We start from the raw sequence: 25,621 nt of genomic DNA on the forward strand, positions 1-25,621 counted from the left end.
TGCTTCCCCAACCTTAGCATACAATAGAACGGCAAAGAGCATTCGTCAAACTCGTCAAACAACGTGACAAGCAACGCAAGCACCAGTCAAACGAAACCAAGTTCTCAGCAATATCTTATCCATTCCGACATGACCAATATCCCCGTAAGCTCATCATTGTATAGAACGCCCCCATCATTTCCAACTGCTGACTGTATATCAGACCTCAAAAAAGACGGTATAAAAGAGCTCAGTGATGTTTTGTAAAAACGAAACTTCTCGCAGATTGGGAAATGAGATACAGGACTCTTGCATCAAAGTACACCCAAGCATTAAAAGTACTATGTTATCAACTCTCACTTACACTCCATATGTTATGTAATAACTTGTTGGCAAAAAACTGTTAATCTCCATGTGAAGAATTTGTTTGACTGTTCATTTTCACGCCTGCGTTGACAAATTTTTTAACCACTGCTCATGAGTCATCTCAATGCATAAGAGCAGACCAAATTAGGCAGGCTACAAAGCAGTTGCTCTCGTGCCCGAACAAACTGTTGACAAAAGTTATTTCTTTATTTTCAAGTTATAGTCCAAAGGACTCTAGGCTCTAAAAATACTAGTTGATTTCACTCAACAATTAATTACAATTACAAAACCGTGTTTTCCATTATCTCTCAAGATTCACTCCAATTGTAGTGAAGCATACTTTTTGGAGAATCTCCAGGTCGATAATTAAAATTACTAGCCCCAAAAAAACATGTATCCGCCCATCAGTAGCGCGGGATAACATGGCGCAGTAATCGATGTCAATGATTCCAGTAGAAGTGCCAATTTTCTGGGAATTATGTGCTACCCAGCACACCGAGTGGAGTACGCGGTTAGGAACACTAAAACTGGCTATACTGGCCCGCGACAACCTAGAAGCTGACAATCTGCTCAAACTGAAACTGTCCAGAGCTGACCTCCTCCACCCAACGCTCCCCAAATATGAGCATCACTTCGAGTGTGAAACCTAAGATGAAGAACGACAAAGAGAGTAGCGTAATGACAGAAGGAAGGTAGACAGGGAGAATGAAAGTATGCAGATTGAACAGAGATGACCATGATAGTCGGCATGCATTTGGACGAGTTAGACCTAGAGGTAAAAAATCTCGTTTATCTGTCACTCTGAACAGAAGGATAGAGAACCTATCATCAAAAGAATCCCCACACAAAACTCCAATATTGTTCAAATCACGAATTGGTTCATGAGCTCGGGATCACATTCAGTTGCCCAAGAAACACAACCTTCGACAGGTTCCATTTTTTCGAAGCAATTCAACAAAGCAATGAGTCCTTAGAAGTAGTTTGCAACCGACTTCGGGATCCCACTGTAAGTTCGATAATATGGAAAAAGATCTTCTAAAGGACTTACTCATATCGAATATGCGTAGTTCAAATGTCCAGATAGTGTTACTATGTGAAATGAGATCCATACAAATGGTACTCATCTACGCAGTAAATAAAAAACGCGGGCGAGAGTTTCAGCAACAGATTCTCAAAGCAAGTTCCAATTGGAATTCAGTGCCCTATGTCCGACAAAAAACATGCACAAGTATTCCATCCAACAGTTCTCAGAAAACTGTATCATGCAGAAAATGCGGTAACTCATTCAGCATGGCACGACTATAAATTTGGCCCGCTAAGAACACGCAATGTAACATTTGCAAAAAAGTGGGACATTAGCTATCATTATGTACTGCAAGAGTTCCCGATCGGAGAAATCCCAGAAGAAAACAACTCAATATTCCCCAACAATACACCACCCACGAACAAGAAGGGTCAGATATAAGAAAAATGAAACAACACAGTAGGACCCAATTGAAGAGAGCATAGTTGCAGAAGCAGATCTATGTATCAAGGAGCTGGAAGAGGACTGGCCCAACATAAATTTAAACTTTCCGCAAAAATTTCCAATCGGAGGCCAATGAAAACATCAAAAAACCCGAGACGGAGATATAGGGGTCCAAGCAACAACAAATACCACAAAACTACAATGGTCAACAGACACCGGCTCTCCGAGGTCCTTCATTAATTCAGACAAAGCGATTTAACTAGCAAAAACAATCCACAGCGCATCAAAAAAAACCCTAAAAAGAAAGCACAAAACACAAATGCTTCAACAATAACAACAATTCAACAAAAAGGAATGCTCCTCCTGTATATAAAATCAGGATTGTGGTCCGCAGAAGAATGCAAAACAATAATTGTGGACAATAAAAAAAACAACATCTTTCGACGCAATCTGCTCTCAAATTTGGTAATTACCCTCAACAAACACAAAATAAGACCAGTTAAGTAAGACCATTTACAGGGTAAGACCTTTTACAATATTTTAAATATCAAAACGGCAAAAAATAAAAAAAAGAGCATTCCAAAAGTACCCACATTTACACTAAGACCATTACAAAATTTTGAATATCGAAATTGCCAAAAAAGAAATAAAAAGCGTATTCCAAAATTACCCACACTTATGCACCCGAATGAGACGCTCAGAAAACCTCACATAGCAAAGTCCATTTTGGACATAAACTACACTCCATCAGAACAAAAGGAACGTCGAATACCCCTCCATCTCCTGGAAAAGGTCACAAACGAACTGAAAAAATTGATAGACGACGACAACATAACAAACCCAAAAAAAATGCTCCGACCACTGGTTTATCAGTACAGTGGTAATTACAGTGGAAAAGACAAAAGTGTAAAAATAGCATTTGATTCTAAGAAACTAAACGATGAAATTCAAAAAAAATAAATACCTAATGCAAAGCATCGACCATCTAATAGATTTAAAAGCAGTCTACATCACCGAAAAAGGAAAAACCTTCCAGGACAGTGTTACTTTTCAGAAATATTCATATAGACAAATCCCACTGGATTTAATTATTCAAGAACACTGTAACTTTAAAATACTCGGTGGCTGTGCAACAGGCACATATTGATTTCGGGCTTAACAGATTTGGCAGCAACAGTTCTAAAAACAATAGATAAAAAGTTGCAAAATATAACAACAAGATTTGCCTTCCTTAACGACAATTTAATTGTCACAAATATTAGTTTACAAGATTATGGAAACGTATTTAACAAAATAGTTCATCAACTCAATGACGAACATCTGGTAATAGATGTACAAAAAAGCGAATTTGCCAAAAAAACAAAAAACATTGCTGGGATTTACTGTTACGCTACATGGAGTAAATACAACAAAACAAAAATACGAAGCCATCATAAAATTCAAAGATCCCAAAACATTGAAACATCTCCACTCATTTATTGGATGTATACATCATCTCATTAATTTTATATCAAACCTGGAATTATTATCAGAACCTTGAAGGCCTCTATTTAAAAACGCACAAGAAATTGGCGGGGAATCAAAACCAAACGCATGCTACAATACAATTAAAGCAACCATCCGCAAAATAAAGAAAAAAAACATTCCGATACAAACAAACAAATCAGAGTTTGCTGCCACGCTGGCCAAAAAAGACCAAGTGCATGCCTCGAACAAAATTTTTGGTACTGTATGGGAACCAGTAATTTTTGCCAGCAATTTCTTAAACAAGCTAAATCACAAAATAGCACAAATGAACTAGAGCTTCATGCTGTAGTATAGTCGCTGGAACATTTTAATTATTTCCTTTACGGTTCACAATTAATACGGATCACCAAGCCTTACTGTCTGCAATGGAAGAAAGTAGAGGAAAAAAACATATCAAACAGATTAACTCGCTGGGTAGACAGCCTACTTTTCTTTCACTTTACAGTTAAACACGTACCAGGGAAAAACATTGGTTTCGTGATTATCTGAGCCGCAACCCTGTAAGTAACGCCCTTGAGCCATCCGACGAAGACAAAAATTTTGTAAAAAAATATGGAGCTAAAAAATTCGCTCTATTCAAGTACGAATTTACTCCAAATGGAGCAAATATTTACAGCACAGACAAGAACTAGTTAAATTAGATGAAGTAATTAATTTGAAATTCCTATCGGAAAACGCTCTTGACTGCCTAACAAGAACAAAAATCTCCAAATAGAGCAAACTTACCAGCAAGTAGAAATCTCGTAAAGTCTAGCATCCAAACAGAATATACATCAACCAACTCTATCGAGACCGATAAACAATCGGAATTTTTCAAAATTTATTATACCTCTAAACCACATTACACTGCTTTACAGCGGAAACTTTGATAAATTCTTCAACGAACAATTTATAGCTGAAACATTCCAAACTGAACATAAGCCCATTATTGATATAGCATCCACTCAAAACTAAAATAATCTCGAAAAGCACAATTCATTGGTGTTTAGAATTTGTAGAAACTTATCTGTAACACCCTCAAATGGTTTTGATAACAATCACAAATCCGTTATACCGAATAAACTCAAGGAATTAGTTCTAGAATCCTTTCATAACAAGCAAGTAACATCCCAGCAAGTAACATCAAAAAAAGAAAATTGAAAAACCAAGCCAGCTTCCTATAGAAAAACACAGAAAGTATCAACGAGAAGCCATGTGGATCATCCTCAGTTCACGTTTAGTTCTGATCGCAACACAGAACCAGCGACTTCAACAAACAACTAAAAACAAAACTGCAAAGGCAATCAAAAAGGCAAAAAACGGCTACACTACACCAAAGCAGGCCTCAATTCTAAAGCCAAGAAAAAAGCTCTTTTGCATTCGGCAAACGCATCCCCAGCCTCTACATCTGAAGCAGACACCCCAAATCGATCCTTCCTTATCTTCAACGCCCAAGATATAATTTAAACGCCGAGAGCATAAAAACTCATTACATCGCTAAAACTAATGTGCCTCAACACGTCATCTTTTCAAACAATAATCCCCATTTTTTAAAGATGACCAGCCCAGACAGCCCTCCAGTTGATGCACCTCTTACAGCAGCTCCAATCGGAGAAACGGATCAAGCCACCACAAAAACTTCAGGGTAAAATAACACAACAAAACGCATAGAGAAAGCGATGGTGGAAATCAGGGCCAACCAAACCACACAAAAGATTCCGACAGCAAATGAATGTTTTCCTATAGGGCCAGCTTCCCTAACCTCAATATACAACAGAGTGGCGGAGATCTTTTACCTGGATTTGTCAAATTCGTCAAACAACTTGACGAACAACGCAAGCACCTGTCAAACGGAACCTCAACAATATCTTATCCATTCGGACAAAATCAATAGCCCTGCATGCTCATCATTTATTAGAACGCCCCTTCGTCTCTACCTGCTGACTCTATATCAGACCTCAACAAAGACAACATAAGAGAGCTCAATGATATTTATTAAAAACGAAAATTCCCGCAGATGGGGAAATGAGATACAAGACCTTTGCCTCAAAGTGCAACAGGGCATTAAAAGTACTCTCTTATAAACTCTCACTTACACTCCATATGTTATATAATAACTCATTTGAAAATTTTGTTAATCTCCATGTGGAAAATTTGCTTGAATGTTCATTTTCACGCCTGCGTTCACAAATTATTTAACCCCTGCACGAGAGTCACCTCAACAATATCTTATCCATTCGGAACTAATCAATGGCCCTGCAAGCTCATCATTGTATAGAACGCCCCTTCATCTCTAATTGCTGACTATATATCAGACCTCAACGCACATGACATAAGAGAGCTCAATGAAGTTTTGTAAAAACGAAATTTCCCGCAGAGGGGGAAATGAGATACAGGAGTCTTGCCTCAAAGTGCAACCAGGCATTAAAAATACTATCTTATAAACTCTCACTTACACTCCACATCTTATATAGTAACTCATTTGTAAATATTGTTAATCTCCATGTGGAGAATTTGTTTGAACATTCATTTTCATTCTTGCGCTGACAGATTATTTAACCACTGCACACGAGTCACCTCAACAATATCTTATCCCTTCAGACATGATCAATAGCCCTGCAAGCTCATAATAAGATAGAACGCCCCTCCATTTCCACCTGCCGACTCTTTATCAGACCCTAACAAAGACGACATAAAAGAGCTCAATAAAAATTTGTAAAAACGAAATTTCTCACAGAGGGGAAATGAGATACAGCAATCCTGCCTCAAAGTGCAACAAGGCATTAAAAATACTATCTTGTAAACTCTTGCTTACACTCCATATGTTATATAATAACTCATTCTTAAAAATCGTTAATCTCCATGTGAAGACTTCGTTTGACTGTTCATTTTCACGACTGTGTTGACGGATTAATTAACCACTGCAAATGAGTAATCTCAATGCATATGAGCAGACACAATTAGGCAGGCTACAAAGCAGTTGCTCTCATGGCCGAATAAACTCTTGTTAAGAGTCATTTCTTTATATTCAAGTTTCAGTTCGAAGAACTCAAGCTTTAAACAAATACTAATTGATTTCACTCAATAATCAATTACAATTACAAAAAAGTGTTTTCCATTATCTCTCAAGATTCACTCCAATTGGAGAGAAGCATACTTTTGGAGAATCTCCAGATCAATAATTAAAATTACTAGCTCCAAAAGAACATATATCTGCCCATCAGTAGCGCGGGATAACATGGCGCAGTCATCGATGTCAAGGACCCTAGTAGAAGTCCCAGTTTTCTGAGAATTAGGTTCTACCCAGCCCACCGAGTGGAGTATGTGGTTAGGAACACTAAAATTGGCTATAATGGCACGCGACAACCTAGAAGCTGGCAATCTGCTCAAACTGAAACTGTCCAGAGCTGACCTCCTCTACCCAACTTTTCCCACATCTGAGCATCATTTCCAAGGTGAAACGTAAGATGACAAAAAACAACAAAGAGAATCGCGTAATGAGAGAAGGAAGCCAGACTAGAAAAATGAATGGAAGCAGATTGAACAGAGAGGAGCCCGATAGACGGCATACGGGTGGACATATATCCGCCCATCAATAGCCAAGGATAACAAAAAAAATAAAAACTATTAAAATAGAAATTAGTGCTAACACCAGGGAAAGTTAGTTCTAAGTTCCATCGATACAACGGTTGAGTTTGATTTTCAAAATGTTTCGATAGTTTTTCAAGAGGATAGAATCCTCGATGTCCAGAAGGTTTTGTCTTTGAAGCTTGTTTTGAAGTAGTAGCTTTACACTCTAGTAAATTGTCAGACATTTTTTTGTCCACATTTTTGGTCAGTGCCTTTTCTCTCAGATTTGCAAAATCGGTCCTCCTCCTCCAGAAATCGCACTCCTAATTTTTTTTGTTAGAATTCTTGCCCTGTTGTTTTTTCGGTCTTCAGATCGGCTGTGATTTGTCACTTTTGATTCGCACAAAATTCTCTCAACGGATTCAATATCTTCCTTTGATAATGTCTTTGAGGAACAGTTGAATGTAGGGCTCGTGATACAGACAATAATTAAATAGAGAGAGAGCGTGATCAGATGGTCTTTGTGTTTTAATTGGTTCATTGAAACATCCGTTTTTTTGCTTTCATTTGTTTGCTTTCCACTTTCCTTAGGCAGGTTTTTCTCGTTTTCTATCAAATTGCACCGTATAAAATTACAGAAACCATGTGGTTCCTAAAAGAATTTTATCGAATGCCAGATGGTTCCAGCTGCTAGATATCATTTGATTGCGAATAAAGATTTGGTTGCTTTTCAACCTCTTCTGTCCTATTTCGCAGACTATGTGAGATTAGAGCAGGCAATAATTTTTAACTCGTTGTCCTTAACCAGTTGATCAAGTAGCTGGTAATTCAATTTGAAGTTGCAAGTGCCCTCTACGTTGAGGTTCTTGCTTTTCTGAAGGATATATAGTGTTGTGATAAAATTATTCAACAGAGAAGGCTTGAACGATGGTTCGGGATACAAAGAAGTCAATCGAAACTGAGGACGAGAATGGGAGTTACCATATAGTGGAGTGCACTGATGATGGCTATAACGGGAATGGGTGCATTTTCTGGTCGAGAACCTGGCTCCCAGAATGCACATATAAGAACTTCATGGCCCGGACATATCTTTGCGGGTTTCGTGCTCACGACAAGATCTCAGAGAGGAGCAGTCAAACGGGTTCCCCGGTACTAGAAGGAGAAGCAAAATTCAAAGCAGATGCAAATCAGCAATACGGGAGGTGAATATGAGGATTGTTCGGCTGGATGATGGAGGTTGCAAGAGGATCTATTCGAGGAAGTGATCAAGGTGGCAGGTTACCGTGGGGTAAGATTGAAAAGGGACGACATCTGAGTATGTCATCAGCTCCCTTCCAGAAATGGTGGTAACCGACCTTTGATTGCTCGTTTTTTCAAAGAAAGAAGAAAATGGAATTAATGCGGAACAAGAAAAACCTGAAATCTCAATCAACTAAAATTTATCTCAATGATGATATGACACCATTGATTCGAGAATAATGTTTTTTTTGCGCAAAGATCTTACCATCAAATCTGCCCTATTGCAGAATGAAACGATTATTGTATATAATGCGAAGGATTGAAAACTGGTGCTAAACACTTTGTATGATGTTCAAAAAGCTTTTTCCAAAATTGTCGAAGTGTTTTAAAGCAGGCAAACAATACTTTTCAGTAAGGGATCCAAAAATTTCAAATAGCTACGTTCTCACCATCATCAACAGTAGCGCCAACTTGGGTTCGAAGTGAGATTTGTTTGCTCTACTCGTTTACCGGTTATTTCGTTGATGTCTCTGAAGATATTTTTTTTGTTGAAATGGTACGCAGGCTCTTATTAATATAAAATAATATCATTTGTCTCACGGACCTCGTTGGAGGACGAATCGAATGCAAATCATTTCAAGATTGATTATTAGAAACTTTTCAACCGTTGTCACTTTAGCAAACATGAGAGCACTGGTATATATGTGCATTATTCTGTTAAAGCTGAAGTATTTGACACAGAGTTTGAATACATTTTATTGCTGATCTCTACGACTCTTTAGAAAAAATAGTTTTTTGTGGGCTGTGTTTTTACTTCGCCATCCAACTCTAAAGTGAAATTCCTTGTGGACCTTGATAAGTTTCTGGAAAAATTTTCTGAAAGTATTGATTGCCTATATTTAGTGGATGATATGAACATCAATCTACTCAAGCAAGGCAGCCTAACTGAAAAGTACACGAATGTTTTCATAAATCATGGTGTGGAACAGATCATGGCAAAGCAACCTGGATCGATGAGAGATCATCTATTCTGATTAATCAAATAATAAGTAAGAGAAATATGTTTCTGAGTAGTGAAGTTATTCCTTCTACTATAACCAATCACTACGCTATATCGGTCACCATGGCCTATGAATTTTACATCAATCAACCAATTTTGCAAAAGCGAAGCATTACTTTTCTCCACAATGAAGCTGATCATGACAGAATGTTGCTTGATCTCAAAAGACAGCTTTCTAGTACAGAGTATTATGATGTGCCAAATGTTGAAATAAAGAAATAAGTAACTTTTAATAATGTTCTTGTGTCTGCCATTCAGAATTACATAACAATAAAGACAATAGTTTCTCGTAGAAAAAAAGTACCCTGATTTGATAAAGAAGTTCAGCGAGCAATAGTAAAGAAAATGTTTTTTTTCAATAATCAATAAAACTTTCAAAATTCACTCAGGAGTTCAAAAATGTCAGAAAAGTGGTTAATAAGAAACGCCAGTTTTATATTAATAAGGTCCTGCGTACCATTTCAACAAAAAATAATATCTTCAGAGACATCAACGAAATAACCGGTAAACGAGTAGAGCAAACAAATCTCACTTCGAAGCCAAGTTGGCGCTACTGTTGATGAGAACGTAGCTGATTTGTTCAATGAGTATTTCACAACCCTTACTGGAAGTCAACTGGAACATTTTGATCAGACTTGGATGAAATTCAGTTTTTCACAAGCCAAAAATTGTTCACAGTTTTTCACTCAAACAATTTTTCAGTTTTTCACAAGCCATTTTTTTTCTGTTGGTGATGAAGAAGTAGAGAAAATAGTTAACGCACTTAATAAATCAATTGAACTCGATAGTATCTCCGTGACAATACTAAATTCTATGCTTCCAGTGATTTTGCCGCAGTCAATTCCCCTGATAAACAGTTCATTTTCTCGAGGACGTTTTTCAGATTGTCTCCACTTTTCGAAAAAGGCTCGATGTTTGACGTGAGCATTTATCGACCAGTGTTAATTTTGTCTGTTGTAAGAAAACTTTTCGTTCGAGCTCTGTATACCAGATTATATAGCTTTTTTGAACAAACGATTCATTGAAAAACAATTCAGTTTTCGGACTACAAGTAGTACTGTATTGACAATCGCAGAGATAGTTGAAACACTCTAATTTAACATGTCAACCAAACAGTTTTGTATTTTCCTTGAATTTAGTAAAACATTCGATAGCGTTTATCATGATTTGATGATTGAGAAACTGGAAAAAATGGTGTGAGAGGAGTCAATTTGAGTTGTTTTCGCAGTTATTTCTTGAACCGGCAACAAACTGTGTTCATCAATGGAGCGATTTCAAAGTAATCCGTAGCGGTATGCCACAAGGGTCAATACTCGGCCCTCTCCCTTTAAATATACGAAATATTTTTTCATAGCTGCAAATATTTGGTTGTGTATATGTTTGCGTTTGCTAAAACACTTATGTACTCAGCAGAAGCAATGGATGACAGATTAGTTCTGACATTGTTTGCGTACAAAAATGGATCACTTGTATTCATTTATTTCTGAATGTTAAGAAATCTGAACTCATTTGGTTCTGCAAAATGAGGACAGATAATAGGCTTCAAAATGAAAGGTTGAAAAACTCAGATTCTGTGAAGTACCTGGGCATTCAATTAGACAGAAACTTTTCTTTTAACGTTCATGTTGATAAGGTTGTAAAACGCTTGTCAAAGCAAGTGTTTGCGGTTGCAAGAATCAGGAAGTACGTGAGTATAAACGTTCTCATTCTCTATTACCCCTCTTTTATCGAACCGATAGTTCGACATGGTCTTTTAATCTATGGATGTACAACGTGTTCTAAGTTACGTCGTATCAATATGGGGCAGAAAAAACTGCTTAAGTTGATATTTTTTAGAAAACAGAGAATTTGTTTCCTGCCTTTTCTCAGATTCTACTAACTAAGTGTATACGATTTATACATTCTGGAGTTATTGGAATTTGTTTTGAAATCGGTCAACGCTAAATTGCCTACTCCTTATCTGAACACCTTTTATCAGCGTGACGTGAAAGATTGCCTTATTACGAGGAGCGTCTCATCTGGCCACTTCAAGAAACCACGCCTGAATAAGGCCTCAGATAAAATTCATTGGTCTGGAGAGGATGCTTTCTTTTGAATTACTTTATTAGTAATGGCTTTATTGTCGATCCTTTTTGCGGAGACGAAACATCATTCAAACGTTCCATATATCCTCCCAAGGTTTTGTTAATAAAAAAGAATTTATTCGATACCTTGCTCTAGTATGAGTTCAGATTTCTTTCTTTTATACAAGTCTTATCTGTAACTATTGTGGGGCTTCTAGCTTCTGTGGGACTATTGACCAGAGGAGCTCCCTTTCTGGTGCTTCTGTAATTCTTTAAGAATACACAAAGTTATGTACAATGTGTATTACCAGAATAAATAAATTTCTTAAATTTCATCTTTTTTCGAGTTGCGCCATTTCCAGACTCTGTTGCGGTGCAACATTAATTGAATCACTTGCTTAGAAATGCTTGATTATACCGCTTTATGCTTAAGAATCTCAAGCTCGAAAAGACCAAGTGAATGTGATAAAATCGTTTGAAATTATGAATATTTGGTTTCAGCACGTGGTTAATTATCATTGTTTTCCTCATCTTGCTCGGATTGCATTGAAGGTCATTGTATCAAAGGCTATTGTAAATCGTAACATACCGGCCTCCTTGAACTGGTTCAACTTTATTAATATATCATTGAAAATGGCTTTCTGGTTAAGTAGCTGTAAATAGTTGTTCTCAGCAACCCATTACAAGTTTGTTGATACTTTCTTTAATTCAATCAGTTCTTGTTTGTCAGTTTTGTACAGTTGTAATTTACATTTCCTTGATGTCATTCCTCGTCTGCATCCTCTGTTGTTCATTCTTCATCTGTGTCATTTTCTTTGTCAGATCTTAATGACGGCATGTCAATATCCTCTTTCATTAACAAGACAAGCTTGTTGACTGGTCGTATAAATAGTCCAGATGATGTCTTCAGCTCAACTACTCGAACTATTTTATCATTTCCATCAAAGACCTTTGTTATTCGTCCCATTGGCCACAGAGTGGGTGGTATGTTCTCTTCCTTGATTATTACTACATCATTGATGTCAATATTTGGTTGTCCCGTTTGCCATTTTTTCCGTTGTTGTAAATTTGACAAATATTCTGTTGACCACTTCTTCCAAAAGTCTCTGATAAGATTGTCCATCCTCTTCTTCTGTCGTGTCAATGAAATTGTTTCTTTTCCTGTTGTTTTTGGTTCAGGCAATGCGGTGATTGGTCGTCCTATCAAAAAGTGTCCTGGTGTAAGTGCTAAGGCATCATTGGGATCATTTGAAACGGACGTAATAGGCCTTGAATTTAAGATTGCTTCAATTTGTGTCAACAGTGTTGTGAAGTCTTCAAAAAACAATTTTGTTCTTTCAATGCTGCGGTACATGTGGCGTTTCAAAGATTTGACAGCGGCCTCTCATAGTCCTCCAAAATTTGGTGTTCTCGGCGGTATAGTAAACCAAGTAATATTGTTCTCCTTGCCGAACGTTGATATCAAATCTTCAAACTCGTGCGTAGCTAAAGCTTGTCGAAACTCCAACTCTCCCTTGGTCCCAATGAAAGTTGTTGAGTTGTCGCTGTATATTTCATCAGGAATACCTCGACGAGACACAAATCTTTTGATGGCTGCAAGACAGTCGTCCTTGGTCAGAGACATAACTGGCTCTATGTGAACTGCCTTCGTACTGAAGCAAATGAAAATTGCAACGTATGTTTTCAAAAGCGTTCGAGTTCCATTTTTCGTGTAGAACGGTCCACAATAGTCGAGTCCGCAGTGACTGAACGCAAAGGACGGCACTACTCGCTCTCGAGGTAGATCTCCCATCTGAGGCTGTAACAATTTGGCATCAAAACGGATACATGGCTTGCATCTGCATAAGACACCTTTCACTACAGAAAGCCCTCCAGGTATCCAAATATTTCGTCGAATCGTGTATAACGTCAGTTGAGGTCCTCCGTGAAGATTTTTCTCGTGTGCTTCTCGAATAAGCATTTCAGTGATTGGCGATTTTCTTGGAATAAGAACTGGAAATTTTCGGTCTATTGTGTAGGGTGAATTGGCTAGGCGTCCTTCAACTCGAATCACCTTATTTTCTTCATCAAAAAATGGTGAAAGGCTGTTGAGACTGCTGCTTCTAGGAAATTTTTGTCTTCTGTGTCTCCCTTTAGTGGCTGCTGCATAGGCGTTAACGAAACATTTTATTTCTCTGGTGTCATCTTTGTTGAATTGATGTACTGTTTCGCTAGAATTGTCTGTATTCCCGGTAGACACGATGTACAGTTGATCCCCAGGGCCCCCGGCCCAACCTATACCATGTCTGACATCATCCCTTGAGACCCCGACAGCTTCTACGCTGTCAAGACATCCTGAGCCCCCGGCCCTCCCTATACCTAAGGAATTGGTAATAGAAACTGAGCTGGCATTTTCACCTGGGTCCCCGGCGCTGACAAGACTACCTGGGCCCCCCGCCCTACCTATACCTAAGGAATTGGTAGTAGAAACATTATCATCTGCGCCCCCTGCGCTGAAAAGATTACCAGGGCCCCCGGCCCTACCTGTACCTAAGGAATTAGTAGAAACTGAGCTCGCATTTTCACCTGCGCCCCCGGCGCTGACAAGACTATCTGGGCCCCCGGCCCTACCTATACCTAGTGAACTAGTAGAAAAAGAGCTCGAACTTTCATCTGCGCTCCCAGCGCTGACAAGACTAAGACTACCTGGGCCCCCGGCCCTACCTATAACCTCAGGAGTACCGGCTGAACTTGAGCTCCAATTTTCGTGCGCGCCCTTGGCGCTGACAAGACATCCCGGGCCTCCGGTCCTACCTAAGTGTTGAGGACCATTGGTAACTAAAGAGATCCCCGTGCCCTTGCCAATCCTGGTGTTGATGTAAGCACCTGGGCCCCCGGCCCTACCTTTACCACCAACCCCCTCTGGTCCAGTGGATTTGATACGTTGCTGAACGCATTGTTTTTTCGCATCTCTGCTGCTGTTGTTTGCATCTTCAGTGGGCTGATTCATGATGATCTTGTATTCATGAAGAAAGTTTCGCTGTATGAAGCTGTACAGTTGAAGTCTTCCTTCGTATAAATCTTTCCCTTGTAAAGAGACTGAATTATAAGTCCAGATCATTGGTTGAGACGTAGACTCATTACTATCAGTCCTTTCGTTTGGCGTTGAAGAGCATGCTTTTATGCTGTTCGACATTTTTGTTGTCCGTTGTTTCGCTTTTGAAGATTGAATTGTTCTCCTGATACTGCTGATGAACTTTTGGACATAAGTAAATATCCTTGTAACTTTATGTATTGACGAATGCCGATTTATCATCAAAAAAATTGCGTTATCTTCTTTTGATGAAATCATTGTCACGTTTTCAGATTGCACCTTTACTTCTTTTTTGGTCTCTTCTCCTGTAGGTGACAAAATGTCAAGTGAAGGCCAGGCGTTTTCAGATTGCCGCAACCACTCTGGTCCATCCCACCAAAGCTTATGGTTCATCAAATCAGCTGCTGCTAATCCTCTGGAAGCACAATCCGCTGGATTATCTTCTGTTGGAACATATTTCCAACTACTGGCCGGAATAATTTCTTGTATTTTCGCTACTCGGTTGGCGACAAATGTTTTCCATATCCTCGGATAATCTTGTAGCCAGGCAATTGTAACTGTATAATCTGACCACGCAAAAACCTTCGGAGTTGAAAACCGTTCATCGCTAATAGCATTTGTCACTGCCTCAACAAGCTTAGCTCCTAGCAGAGCAGCACAAAGTTCCAACCTTGGCACACAAACTGATTTAATTGGTGCAACTCTCGTCTTTGCTGTAAGCATTTTTGTTTCAATGAAATTGTCTGTCTCCTGTCTGATGAAAACGACAGCAGCATAAGCTGTAGTAGAAGCGTCGCAAAAGACGTGCAACCGCAAATCTGATTTCGTGGCTGGCTTGGAACCTTCCGCTGAAGACTAATTTTTTCAAGATCCTTCAGTTGTGCTCGAAGTCGCAGGTACTGCTGTAGAATTGGGTCTGATAAAGGTTGATCCCAGCTAAATCTGTCCATCCACAACAGTTGAACAAAGGATTTATGTTGAATAGTCGTTGGTGATAGCCATCCCAGTGGGTCAAATAAACGTGAAACTTCTGAGAGGATTTGCCGTTTTGTAAATGGAGTTCCCTTGTCAAGTTTTACTGTGAAACCAAATTGATCAGGATTTGGATTCCACCTTATCCCAAGCGTCTTAATGGCATAGTCTTCGCTTTCAATTATCTTCTCGTCTTCCGTTTCTCTGAAAGTGGCAGCTAGTCTTGATACAAGTTTTGAGTTGCTAGATACCCATTTCCGTATATCAAAACCTGCTGAAGCAAGAAGCGTAATAATGGTGTCCTGAAGCTTCTCTGCGGCTTCTGAATCTTCGCATCCTGTAAGTAGGTCATCCACATACATATCAGTTGTTAGTGACAAACGAAGTTTAGTGTTTGTTTCTTCGGCAAGAACTTGTAGTGGTCGAATTGAATGAAAAGACGAAGACGCAATGCCGTATGTTACCCGAGTCATACGATAAGTTTCAATCGCCTCTGAATTTGGATCTTTCCACAATAATCGGTGATAATCTTTGTCTTCCTTGTCCAATTCCACTTGCCTATACATTTTTGCAATATCAGCAGAAAGTGCTACTTGGTGTAGTCGAAATCGAACAAGAATGCTGAAAAGGTCTTTCTGAATTTTTGGTCCGACCATGAGTCTGTCGTTGAGAGATACTCCTGTTGTTGTCTTTGCGGATCCGTCAAAAACGACCCTCAGCTTGGTGGTAGTGCTTGACTCCTTGAACACACAATGATGACAAAGATAGTAGCAGTTTTCGACAGGCTTGACAAGTTCTGATGTTGGAACTTTCTCCATGTGTCCGAGATGAAAAAACTCTCCAATGAATTCTGCGTTTCTCTTATAAAGGTCGGGTTGTCTTTCCAATCTGAATAGAAGACTGCGGAGTTGTTTTTTGGCTTGTTGAAGTGAATCTCCCAATGCTTTGGTCTCTTTCTCGAAGGGAAGTTTCACTATGAAGCGACCTTCAGGGCTTCTTCTAGTTGTTTCCTTGAAGTGATCATTGCAGCGTTTTTCTTCGGTTGTCCAAAGCTGCGCTGCTGGAACTTCTTCTATTTCCCAAAAACGCTGCAAATTTTTTGGCTCTGAAGAAACAAAGAAAGTCTGCAGATCGTTTGTATAGGTTTTGTCTGTCTGTTCCCTTCCAATAACGACCCAACCGAACATTGATAGCCTATATGTTATTCCACAGTTAGGCTCCTTTAGTCGATATTTACCAATCATTATATCTTCATAATGAGATGCTCCGATCAAGAGGTCAATTGATGACGGCTTGTTGAAGTCTGGGTCAGCAAGCTCCAAATCCTTTACTGTTTCCCATTGGCTGGTGTCAATGAACCGTGATGGCAGATTATCAGTCATTTTTGTCAAAACTGACGCACTAATATTGACAGTGGACGATCTGTTCCTTGATGAGATAAGAAGGTCCACGCGACCTTTGTTGTCTTGAACCGTCCCACCTAGTCCAAAAACTTTTGTGCTGCTGCTTTTCTTCTTCAATTGTAACCTTTGTACTGCTGATTCAGTTATAAGGTTGTTTTGTGAAGCTGAGTCTAGAAGTGCCCTAAGTAGAATTGTCTCGCCGTGAACATTAACGGCAACAGTTGCGGTTTGAAGAAAGACTTCTTCTGAAGTTCGTTGAGTCATAGCTCCTGTGAACTTGTTTTCATCCTTAGCTTTTGCAATTGCTGTTGTTGTTATAGCGTTGTTCTTCTGTTTGTCATTTGCTTGAGTGCTGGTTGTTCCGCTAGTTGTTTGCTGATTGGTGTTTTTGTTGTGAATGTTTTCACGATGAAGAAGAGTATGATGCTTTCTACCACATTGCTTGCATTTCGATCCATCACAATCTTCTGATCTGTGTCCCGGTCTCAGACAATTGAAACAGAGTTTTCTAACCTTTACCAGCTCTGCACGTTCCCTTACTGAAAGTTTCTTGAACTTTCCGCATTTCAAAATTCTGTGCGTTTCTTCACAACATTCGCATTGTTGCTCGGAAGTTGCCAAATGTGTGTGTAAATGTCGTTGGTTCCCGTTCATTTGAGTTTTTGTCGCTCCTACTCCATTTGGCGCAGTTGCCTCAAGTGCTTGTGCGCGTTCTTCTAAGAAAAGTCTGAGCTCTGCATACCTTTGAGGTTCCTTGCCTTTTGAAGACAGCTCCCATTGTTTTCTTGTCGCTGTAGGCAGCTTCTCACTGATCAAGTAAACAAAAAAGATGTCTTGGCTATTGACTGGTTCCCCCATATTCTGCAAGGCAAGTCGATGTTCGTCCATTGCTTCAATTAAATTTCTTAAGTCTCTGGCATTATCGGTTGTCAGTGATAGATACGAAACAACTGAATGCAGGTGTGTGCGAATGATGATCCTCTTGTTCTCGTATCTGTTTATCAGAGTATTCATAGCAATGTCGAAATTGTGATTGGTAACTGGTATCGAGGCAAGCAGTTTGGCGGCATCACCCTTTACAGATGCTTTCAGATACTGCAACTTCTGACTTCCTTGAAGAGAACTGTTGTCGATGACTGCTCCTTTGAACAAATCAAAGAACGAAGTCCATTCCATATAATTACCCGAATAAACTGGCAGATTGAGTTTTGGCAACTTGATGTTGGCTGAGTTCTTCATAGCATCGGAGAGCGTTGAAGTAGATTGCGTTGAAGTATCTGCTGCTGTTGAAGGTCCCTCAAAACGTTTCGTGAAGCGTTTGATTGCATCAATGTTCTGTGTCAACTTGTCATCAACTTCGTCGGACTCCAGAATGTCATTGTCCAGTGCTTCCGCCTCCGTCAAGTTCTGTTGAAGTTCTTGGTTCAAAGTTACCAGAAAATTCTGCTTTCGGGTGAGAAGTGTCACTACCTGATTTAGTCTGTTGATGTCTGCTTCTGAAATGGTGTCTAGATCTTTTGACATGATATTTTCGGCCTCATTGTTAAACCTTGTAGGAACGCTGCGGTGTGATCCCCGCGACCGTTTCTGCATCTCAAGATTGGACATTTTGACTTGCTGTTGCCTTTGAGGGAGTTTTTTTCGTGTCTTTGATGCTGGTCTTTATTCGTATTAGTTTCGTTTGTCTTTTTCGTGGATTTTGCTGTGCTGAAAGCTAAAAACATACTAAAAGAACGCAAAAGATGGGAAATCGGGTTTCACTTAATCCCTCCTTCAAAAAATGCGGCCAATTTTTGCGCGCGAACTTAGTGCTATTACTTCGGGGGAGCAAACCTAAACTAAAAATTTCGAGTTCTCCGCGAGAACTGAGAAAGAGATTGTTTTCCCCGAAGTTTCACAAAAAAGTTATTGTAACCCTTGAGATATAGTTCTCCCACTAGATAACTTTACCGGGTCTCAGAATTAGGTTAATCAACCTTGTTATACAAGTTAATCAACTTGTATAACATGAGGGGGGATGTGTTATCTAGTGGGGGGTCCGCTTTTAACTTCCCCTTTAAGTTTCCCCTTTTAGATTTTTTGCTAAATTTTTTGAGAGAGTTAATGCTTTTGGTGCCTAATGCTTTGACTATTTTATCCTTAACCTATTTGTCGGCGGACCAAATGTTGCGGTGCAACATTAATTGAATCACTTGCTTAGAAATGCTTTATTATAACGCTTTATGCTTAAGAATCTCAAGCTCGAAAAGACCAAGTGAATGTGATAAAATCGTTTGAAATTATGAATATTTGGTTTCAGCACGTGGTTAATTATCATTGTTTTCCTCATCTTGCTCGGATTGCATTGAAGGTCATTGTATCAAAGGCTATTGTAAATCGTAACAGACTCTTTTATCATCAATTTGCAGCCAAACGGCATTGGTTGCAACGATCTTGTGCTGATCTGCGTATCCAAAGCATTTTGACATTACGTGACAGAAAATATCGAGAGCCAATCCTTGAAGTACTCCTTTCTTATTTTCCACTTTGACTATGCTCTCGATCGATATGGTAGCTTTCAAGTAGTTCTAGAACAACTGATGTAACTCCGCAGTTCTTAATTTTCTCGATCAGCTTTTCATGAGATATTTTGTCGAAGGCTTGTTGAAAGTCAAGATAGAGTGTAGCAAATGCTTGCAAATCGAGGCAAGCGATAAAGAAGCATCTGGGTGTTTCTGTATCTCTGAGAACAGACCGTTGATAAATAGAGAGCCTTCGAAGTTCTTTTTATCCGCATTCAGTTGTGCTGCAATTTGTTGTTGAATAGCTTCTAGTTTCCGAGGAGTCTTTTCTGCATGTTTCTTTTTTGCTTGTTTCATCAATGTGTTTCGTCTTTATATTGGTTGGATGTCTCATTGGTGACCCATGTTGGGAGATAGAAAAGGATAAATTTAAGCAAGTTGAAATGAAATAGATTGGACCATTTTGATGTTAACTGATGAAAATACGGAGCGTTTAGCTGAATTATCCTGGAATTTCTCTCGGCAATATTCAGAGATAATCTCTTGTATGTGAACCTTATCATGCAACTGCAACAAAAATTCAGTACAGCCATTAAATGAATGGTAGCAAACCCGAGTGCGACTATTTGCTCTTACACAAGCGGCACGAGGGTCATGATAACTCCTTCGGTTCAAAGAAAATTTTCAATGCGTGATGATGGCCTCTAACAGTGATGATAGCTTTTTTACTAGATTTTTGCTGCGTCTGCTTTCGAAGAAGCTGGAAATTGATTTTTATCTCATCTCTGAGAAGGTTTCTCTTCTTACGAATCGTACTTCAATCATTAACGCCGAAATGTTAGGGTTCACCCTGATAGAGATCGAATTTATCAGTTGCGGGAGACTAAATTTTCTCATTTTGGTTTTCTTCCATCTTCACTTATCCGTTAATATAAAATGAATGTTCAATGTTTTGATCAATTTTTGGTTTAAATTTGAGATTTAGAGATGCATCGTAATGCTGCCTTTAGTTGCTCTATAATGGTACTGTATTTACCATTATCCATGTGCATGCATCGAAAAAGCCTTTAAGATTAGAGTCATTCAATTGGGAATGTTCTTTTTCTAAGCTGATATACGTTTTTGTTATTAGTTCTCAGTATCCGAGTTGATGGACTAAACCAAGGTTGGTCGTTTTGATGGACTAAACCAACAGCTTAATGTTAAACTTTTGTATGAAGAGCTTCGGCTGAAAACTGACAAAAACATCTTCATCGGAAACATGGTTTGAACATGCCTCATTCAAATTTTATTTTGCTCATTTCTGTATTGTTAGGTGGTTGTAGCAAAAATTGATGCGGTGGCAGTACGTTAATAATTTCTGTAGTTTAAGGTTTATTTAAGTAGTTTTCAAGTAGCATTTTTTAATTGCTCTGGAACGAAGTTCATAGCAATTATTGTAAACTTGTGTGTCTTTTTACGACCCGAAGATGAGTATTGGTTTTCTTACGGTTTTTATTACGACTCGAAGAGGAGTATTGGTTTTTTCAAAGTTTTTATTACAACTCGAAGAGGAGTATGGTTTTCTTAAGGTTTTTTTTACCGGAAGTACTATTCGTTCAGACGCTGTTTTGACCTAAAAGCGAAAGTGAGTAAAATTGCCATGTGAACTGATTTTTTCTGAGCGAGAGAAGTTTTTTGATCATGCGCTGCTTTTAGGGAATGACTTTTTGACTTTGAAAATTGAATGACTGAATGGCACATATTAATGACCGTTTTTTCGTCTAAGTGGCCCATTTTTTTTATTGTAATTTTGTTTTTTGTAGAAATAATTTCTATTCGATGCTATATGGAAATGTAAACTTCGAAAATTGATACCACAGTATTTTGCAGAGCCGGAAAAGTTCAAAATTGGCACATATTTCTTGATTTTGTAGTTAATTTTTTCGCTTTTTCTATTAATTTCTTCATTTCTGGATCTTTCAGCCGTCTTTTTTTGTCAAAAATCAGTTAATATGGCAACCTTCTTTTGATAATTCATAGACTCAACGCCTCTTTCTACCTCGATGTAGTTTTGTTTTTATTAAACTGTACATATGCTTATCCGTTTTGTCAGTTTTTGTTTGTATTTTGGTTTTAATTACTAGAAATAGTCTTTTTGTGCAACATGAGGGACTATATTTTCGTTTCAATAAAAATTCAATCATTTTTTAGCGTTAAGTTTTTGAAAAACAGTGCATATTTTTTTCATAAACGCAGTCTTAAAAGTTTTTGGACCATTTTTTTACAAAGTTTTGGACAATTTTTGTAACATTGGATCCATATTCTTAATATTTTAATTTGTATCATTCTTGCTTTTTCCTGGAATCTACAATTATTTTCGTTATATTGAATTTTTTTTGTTATATTGATTGTTAAAAAATTGAATGATTTCAGATTTTTCTTAGATTTTTGTCATTTCTTTGGTTTGCAATTGGTTTCATTTAAAATAAGGCAGTTTTGAGAGTTTGCTGGAAAGCCTCATCCAAAATTTCCACTTAATACTACTTATTGCCATTTTTTTGGCCTTGTCATTATTTTTAAACGATTTTTTGCCTTTGAATATTATTCTGTTGTTCATGTCTTTTCTAAGATTAATTTAACTTTTGAGTTACTATGTTGTCTAGCATATATACAAAAAGGAAGAGGTAAGTTTTGTTGTTTGTTTTAATTGCAGTGATTCAAATTCTAATTTTAGTGGTTTTCTGATTCTTAAATTTGAGCTTTCTTTTCTTTGAAAACTTCAGATTAGTTTCTAAGATTATTATCTGTCGTTTGCTTTCAGGATCTTTTTGAGATTAGAATCTTGAATTATTTTACAGCAATTGATAGCACTGTCAGCTTTTGCATTCTATCAGTATATTGAGCATCCTAATTATTTCGGACTTTTTAAACGTTACCAAACGCTTACAACAATATGAAGTTTTGCTGCATTTTGTTTCTCTTGGTGACAGTGGTTTAAATTTCATCAATTTTTAGATCAGGCCTTGGGATGTATTGAGTTAATGGTTTAATACAAAATTTAGTGGCTTCAACTGCAATTACGGATTTTTTGTGAAGTTTTGACGCTCGAGTTGCTTCCGGAATTCTTTCGGCTATGTTTTTTTTAACCGGAGGTTCTATTCGTTCAGACGCTGTTTTGACCTAAAAGCAATTTAGTTTTTGGTTTTTGTAATTTGCTTTTTGTGTAATTTGGTTTTTGTAGAAATCTTTTTTATTTGATGCTATACTGAAATGTAAACCTCGGAAATTGATACCACTGTTTTTTGGAGAGCCTGAAAATGCGTCTAAAGTCCAAAATTGGCACATATTTCTTGATTTTTTAGTTATTTTTTGGCTTTTTCTATTAATTTTTTATTTTTTCCCTTTCAGCCGTCTTTTTGTCAAAAATAGGTTAGTATGACATCTCCCCTTCGATAATTCATATACTCAACGCATCTTTCTACCTCGATGTAATTTTGTGCTATAAAATTGTACATATGCTAATCCGATTTTGGTTTTCCAATTTTTCCATTTTTTTGTCTGTATTTTAGTTTTAATTACTAGAAATAGTCTTTTTGTGCAACAAGAAGGACTTTATTTTCGCTTCAATAAAAATTCAATAATTTTTTAGCGTTAAAATTTTGAAAAACAGTTTTGATAAAAAAATTTTCTTCATAAATGGAGTCTTAAACTTTAGTTGACCATTTTTTTGCAAAATGTTTCAATGTTTTGTATGTTTGAATTCTGCTTTTTCTTTTTTGTTCTTTTCAGGAAAATCGATTTTTGTCTCGTTGACTCGTTGTCTTTTCTATTTGTCGAATCTGAACAATGCTTAAAATTTATTCGTTTTTCTGGATTTTTTCAATTTGATTTTTTACTTTCAAAAGTCAAGAATTAGTCTTCGTTACGTTGTTCCTTAAATTGTTGCCATATTCTTCACGTTCTTTTTTGTATCATTCTAGTTTTGTCCTTGCACCTAAATTTAGACTGGTTATATGGATTTTTTGAGCTGTTAAAAAATTGATTGATTTTTGGCTTTTCTTATACTTTCATCAACTCTTTAGTTTGCAATTGATTTCATTCAACATAAGGCAGTACTGAGTGTTTGCTGGAAAACTTTTTCCAATATCTGCGTTTATTACTATATATATTGTAATTTTCTTCCGGCCTTGGAACTGTTTTTAACGATTTATTGCCTTTGAATGTTTTTCTAGCATTAGCCTAATTCTTGTGATAAACTTATTAAATAGCTCCTGATTGTAATTATTTATTTTGTATCAGAGGCCGGACATTGTTGGGTAGCCCCAGTAACCGGGGATTCCGGCGGAAGAAACCTGTATGCTTCAGATTCGAATACTGCAAATGGTGAGTATTTCAACGAACACAGAAGTCCTGATTTCCGAGATGGCGCAAGAGTTCTTTGCAACTGTTTGAGCTTTTGTTACATTAGGTTATTTTCTCGGTCAACATTTGGCGCGAGCATTCTCCGAATTTGTTGGACGGATTTTTCTTGTAGTTATTTTTATAGATCGAATTTAGTTTATTCGTTTAATTAGGACCTAATGAGCGCTTACTGCAGTCTTTGGACTGCATTTATTTGTCCCAAACAATGACAGCCTTATCGTCGCCGCCTCCCCCATCTGATCCGCCATGCACTGTGTGCATGGGTTTATGTACAGAACAAGACCGCGTTATTTGTGTTCGATGTAAATCTAAATGTGTTTATGGACCTTGCCTTGGAATTGCTCAGAGAAATTGCATTGGAATGATATTTTGGTCTTGTTCGAGTTGATTGCCAATTTTTACAACAGAGTTATCAGCCGTTGATCGAATATCTGCTCTTGAAGTTAAATTATAAAAAGTAGATTCGCTGTTTTCTGAAATTCAATCACTGAAGCTGGAGATAAATTCTGAGGAAACCGGATTACCCGTATCTTAGAGCTGCTTTCAGAAATCGGACTGACAGCACTGCTACCGATCGTAATTCAAAGAAACGTAAAGATGAAGGCTATGAAAATTTGTTTGCTGACAAAGTCCCAACACAGAAAACTAAAAGTTTTCGAGACGGGCACAAATATTAATCAGACGACAGTCAGCGCAATTAAAAGGCCACCGAAAAGACGGAATCTCTACATTGGTCGTTTAAGCTACTCTGTCTCTACGGATGATAGAACAGGAACTTGCAAGAAGAAGGGAGTTGATATACTGTGTATTCGTGAATTATCCGGATACAAATCTCGTCTGAAATCTTTCCACTGCGTTTTCAAATTTGATAATGATCAAGTTGAATCTCCCGATTTCTGGCCCGAAAATGTTTCCTTTTCACGATTCTATTTAAATCAGAAAGCGAGTGGCTGGCCTCCTTTATTTCAATCCATCAGTGACCGTGTAAAAGTTTGTTTACATAATGCAAGATCGGTTCGCAACAAGACCTCGCATATAAGAAATCTTATTGAAGCTAATGATTTTAACCTTATACTTTCAACAGAAATTTTGATCAAAGATAACTCAATTGTTGAGGTTTTTCTCCAGCAGTGTTGCCCCAAATGGTTATTATTACTTGAGTGCAAACAGAAAAGAAAGAAATGGCGGAGGATTAGCGGTGTTCTGTGATGGAACTGTACGTGTCGATAATTTTTCAAACAAGTGTTTAACAAACGCGGAGCTGGCTTCTCTTGAGTTTACGGCTGGCAATTCGGTGTATCTTTTGGTTTGTATATACAGACGACCCAATACCAATGTTCATGTCTTTATAAGTGAGCTAATATCATTTTTTGAGTAGAAAGGGCTGTTGTTCAAAAAATTACTTGTTGTTGGGGATATCAATATTTCTTTGCTGCTATCAAATGATGCGTCAAGAAATTGGATTTCTTTTTTGGATGAAATTGGTTTGCAACAGCAAGTTACTGTGCCTACTCACAAAATTGTTGGAATTTTAGACCAGGTTGTAACATCTGAAGAGGTTAAAGTATCAGAAGCTCTTGTAAATTTCATTACAAGCTCTGATCATGGAGTTCTGCTCTTTGACCTTCTGCAAAAGCACGAGAATTTAGCTATAAAGAAGGCTTTGTGCCAAAATTGTTGAAATTTTGACTTGGAAGCGTTTGTAGAAAATATTGTTGCGCCGATCGACAGAGATAATCCTGAAAATGTTTGGAACAGTGTTTTAACGAAAGAAGTTGGTTATGTCGATAAGAACCATCCTCTGAAAACTACATATGTTCGAAATCATACGTGCCCTTTCTTTGACAATGAGCTAGGAACCATGAAAAGATTGAGAAGAAAGTTTGAGAAAGCTTATCGAAAGAATGTAAATTCCCACGACAAAAGTCGGTTTATTAATTCAGTTTTGGAGTATTTTGAGCTGTTTACTAAAAACAAAGTGAATACCTCGACAAATGTTTCGCTAGTGAAAATAAGC

At 37.8% G+C, this 25,621-nt stretch overlaps 2 protein-coding genes across 2 annotated transcripts in view; both read right to left on the bottom strand.

Moving 5' to 3' along the window:
• LOC142342778 (transmembrane protein 65-like) overlaps window positions 1–25,621 on the bottom strand; it is a 205,615-nt gene that overhangs the window by 92,973 nt on the left and 87,021 nt on the right. The gene's annotated exons all lie outside the window — the stretch shown is intronic.
• Window positions 14,969–16,963, bottom strand: LOC142343010 (uncharacterized). The gene has a single exon (XM_075394692.1). The coding sequence runs from the start codon at window positions 16,961–16,963 to the stop codon at window positions 14,969–14,971; it is 1,995 nt and encodes a 664-aa protein (XP_075250807.1).

The sequence above is a fragment of the Convolutriloba macropyga genome, chromosome 7 (assembly GCF_964194025.1).
Source record: "Convolutriloba macropyga chromosome 7, txConMacr16.3, whole genome shotgun sequence".
Taxonomy (NCBI): Eukaryota; Metazoa; Xenacoelomorpha; order Acoela; family Convolutidae; genus Convolutriloba; species Convolutriloba macropyga.